We start from the raw sequence: 3,527 nt of genomic DNA on the forward strand, positions 1-3,527 counted from the left end.
CCAGCATTAATGAACAGGTGGCCTGTCCCTATCAATAGAATTTTTCAAGTCAAGATAGCTAAATACGTATAGGACGCTAATTTTCATCGCCCTCCATCGAAATGCACAGAGATTAACGATGCTGCCCACCCTTATTTCTGTGGAAATGGTACACGAAGGGGAGTGGTGGCAGAGGAAAGGTACCGGCACCGGTGAAGAGGGCGACGGGGCAGCGGCGCCCACCCTCTCGGCACATGGTGCTGCGGGGGAGGGGTGTCGGGCCTCATCCCCGGTCATGGCCACGGGCGTGGGCCTTGACCTGAAGAGGTTGGGACTTTTAGAGCATAGAGCTGTAAATTTATACATTATTATTTTATTTTCTTAGAGAAATAGAGGGTAGATGAGACTAAATCTGAGAAAAAATCAATTCTTTGTTTGATTTTTACATTGAAAGTATTCAAATGATAAGCCATTTTAGTCTTGGTCCTTTTTGAAGCCTTTTTTTTTAAGGCAGTCTTGGTCCTTTTGATTGGTACATCCATCGAAAATTATGTGTGGAAATTTGTTTAGGTGACACACTGCTAAGACGATGGGCTGATTTTAATAGGGAAAAATACATAACAGACTCAAAAGTGCAACCTGACAAGCTAGCAACAAAAAATTGCAATCAAAGAAAAAAAATGCAACCTGATGCTGGGCATGAGGATTATTACTACTCCCTCTGTCCCAGAATATAAGAACGTTTTTGATACTATGCTAAACGTTTTTATATTTTGGGACGGAGAGAGTACAAGTGTACAACACAGACACGGCATTTGAAGGAAGAAAGCACCGGTACAGGCACACTTCCGCCGCCATCATGACCATATCTGCCCTCCTCTAGACCGACGGGTTCATAAGCTCTTGGTCGGCGATGAGGCTGGCGAGAGCATGAGGAGCGAGGCACACCTCCAATTCCATGCCCCCTGCCCCTCCGCCGTCCTCGAAAACCGTGATCAACCCGTCCAGCTTGTTCCCCGGGCCGGTCCGGACGCCCAGCGGCCTGCCCCAGCCAAAATCATTGCCATACACATCAAACCGCGGCGAGCCGCTCACTACCACAATGGCAGGATCCCCACCTAAGTCAGGCGCGTATCTTAAGCTGGGGTTTTTAGACCAAGCCACGAGCTCCTCTGTCACCGTCGCCTCGTCGACCGAAGCCACAACACGGTTCAGTAGCCAGGCCGTCCAGCCCAGCCGGCCGTCCCCTAGGATCTCGCCGACTGGCTGCCTAGCAGCCGCTCCTGAAATCGCGTTGCCCACGTAACCCCGTGGAATGCCCTTCAACCGTGTCCTGCATCCCACGGGGAGGACGAGCCTCGTCTCCCTGTCCGGCGCCAGCCCCCGGGCTCGACACACCGCTCGCCATAGGTGCGCCAGCAGGGCCTGCAACGAGGAGATGGTGGCCGTGGCCGTGCCGGCCATCTCGGCATTCGCTTTAGCCTTGAGCTTCTTTATGCTCTCCGGAGAGAAATGGATTGAGCATTCTTGCACCGGCGGGCACTCGAACCGCCTCGCCATGTTCTGCACCTTGGCAAAGTGCAGAGGGATCGCCACGGGACAGCCGTCGTGGAACCACCTCTCGAATGGAGGCAACGGCGCCGCTGTGAATATGTTGTCATCACCGCTTCTGCTCATCTCCGACCATGTGTTGAAGAGGTCCCACAGTGTCGTGCCGTCCGCGGCCGCGTGGCTGAGCGACATGGCGACGAAGACGCCGTCGGCGAGCTCAGTGACCTGCACGGCCAGGAGCGGCCGGCTGGGGTCGACGGCCGCGTCCGTGCTTAGCATCCCGTTGAGAGGGAAGAAAGAGGAGACAACGCGCGGGATGACCCGGAGCGGGCCGGAGATGTCGGATACGTCGACCCCGGGCGCCACGGCGTGGATGAACTCGGCGCCTTCGTCCCCGCAGCGGAGGGAGATCGTCAGACCCTGCGGAGCACCGGCACTGGCCGCCGGCGCAACGGCGAAGCGGCCGGCAAGGGGGTAGAAGCGGCCCAAGGCGCGTGTGAAGGATGACGCGAGGTGTTGGACGGCGCTGGCCGGAGGCTTGGGCAGGAGGACTCCTTCCTGGCTGTAGCCCACGGTGATCCGCCGCAGGTCCCATGGCGTAAGGTGGATGGTCTGAGGCTCCGGCGACACTGAGCTCTTTTGATACTCCGGCTTGACCATGCGCCTGGAGATGATCTGGACACCGCCGCATTCCATTAATTTTGATCGCCGAAGCAGTAGCAACTATGGAGAGTGTGAGTTTGAGGAGAGCACGATCGTGTGTGTTCCGAGAGTTTTGATCGTGTATATATTAAGGGAGCCCATGTTAGCCCATGCGTGTGACACGCAGGCACACCTCGTGGATAAGCACGACAACAGAGATCTGGTGCACATGAATATACAAAGCACGTGAAGAAAATAAGAAATTACTCCACTACTGAATCAGCAAACCTTGCCTATTGCCGAGCAATGCTACATTCATGCAAAGCTACGTAAGGTTTACGTAATGCTGCTGATTTGGCAAATTTTAATTGGAAGAAGGGGAGGGAGGGGCCCCACATCCATGAAATCAGGGGAGGAGAGAATTAGAGGGAAGGTTATGTAGGATCACGTAACAGGTTACGTAGATGTAGTATTATCGCCTATTGCCGGATGTTTGTCGAGTGCTTTCTATCATGAGCTTGGCATTAAAACCAGTTCGTCGAATGCAAGGTAGAAAAACTCGGCAAAAAAAGCTCATCGAATATGTGAAACTCGACAAAACCTGACCTTTGCCGAGTACGAGTAACAAACAACTCGGCAAAGACTTGACCAAGTGACCCGACACATATCAGGTGACGGTCCGATGATGGTGGAGCTAGCTCCCTTTCCCGAGTGCCCCCTAATGAAAAGCCGGCGAATATTTACGAATTCCTTTCTAAACATACGGGAGGAAAGTCAGGAGTTGCCAGCAGGCGCCATGTGGCTTTGTTTCCAGAGTCTGACACACCGTGCACTCGGCAAAACCTATTTTTCCTATTCTTTTCCTTTTCTCCCACACAATTATTTTCTATCTTTGTCAAGCAGCCGATGTTTCCTTCTTCGTTTATTTCTTGGTTTTTTATTTTCTTATTTATTTCCTATATTTTCTGAATGTGCTTTTTAAATTTGTTTATTTCTTCTGCAACGTGAGTGGGTACATTTTCTCATTGTCCCGAATCTACTAACATAACATATGCCCCATCTGTGGCGTGGAATGTGAGGACGACCTCAACGCGCTCTACACGTGTCCGCGTGCAGTGACCCTCTGCAATTAGTGGTGACGGAGCGGCCTCTTCCTGATCAGATCCATCGCAACACCGGCCCGGAGTGGTTGTTTGGAGTTCTTGAACTCTTATGAGATGTTATGAGAATGGTGTTCTTGATGACACTCTTGCACACTTGGCATGTTTGCCACCAGATTACGCTAGAGAAGGAGGCTCCACCAACTGAAGCTAGCCGACGCTTCCTCCTGGACTACATCAACTCCTTGTTTTGCA

The 3,527-nt window shown here is 52.4% G+C and overlaps 1 protein-coding gene across 1 annotated transcript; it reads right to left on the reverse strand.

The window, feature by feature from the left end:
- Positions 1 to 858: 858 nt before the first annotated feature.
- On the reverse strand, positions 859 to 2,226 carry LOC119368834 (uncharacterized acetyltransferase At3g50280-like). The gene has a single exon (XM_037633975.1). The coding sequence runs from the start codon at positions 2,224 to 2,226 to the stop codon at positions 859 to 861; it is 1,368 nt and encodes a 455-aa protein (XP_037489872.1).
- Positions 2,227 to 3,527: the final 1,301 nt, after the last annotated feature.

The sequence above is a fragment of the Triticum dicoccoides genome, chromosome 2B (assembly GCF_002162155.2).
Source record: "Triticum dicoccoides isolate Atlit2015 ecotype Zavitan chromosome 2B, WEW_v2.0, whole genome shotgun sequence".
In the NCBI taxonomy this organism is placed as follows: Eukaryota; Viridiplantae; Streptophyta; class Magnoliopsida; order Poales; family Poaceae; genus Triticum; species Triticum dicoccoides.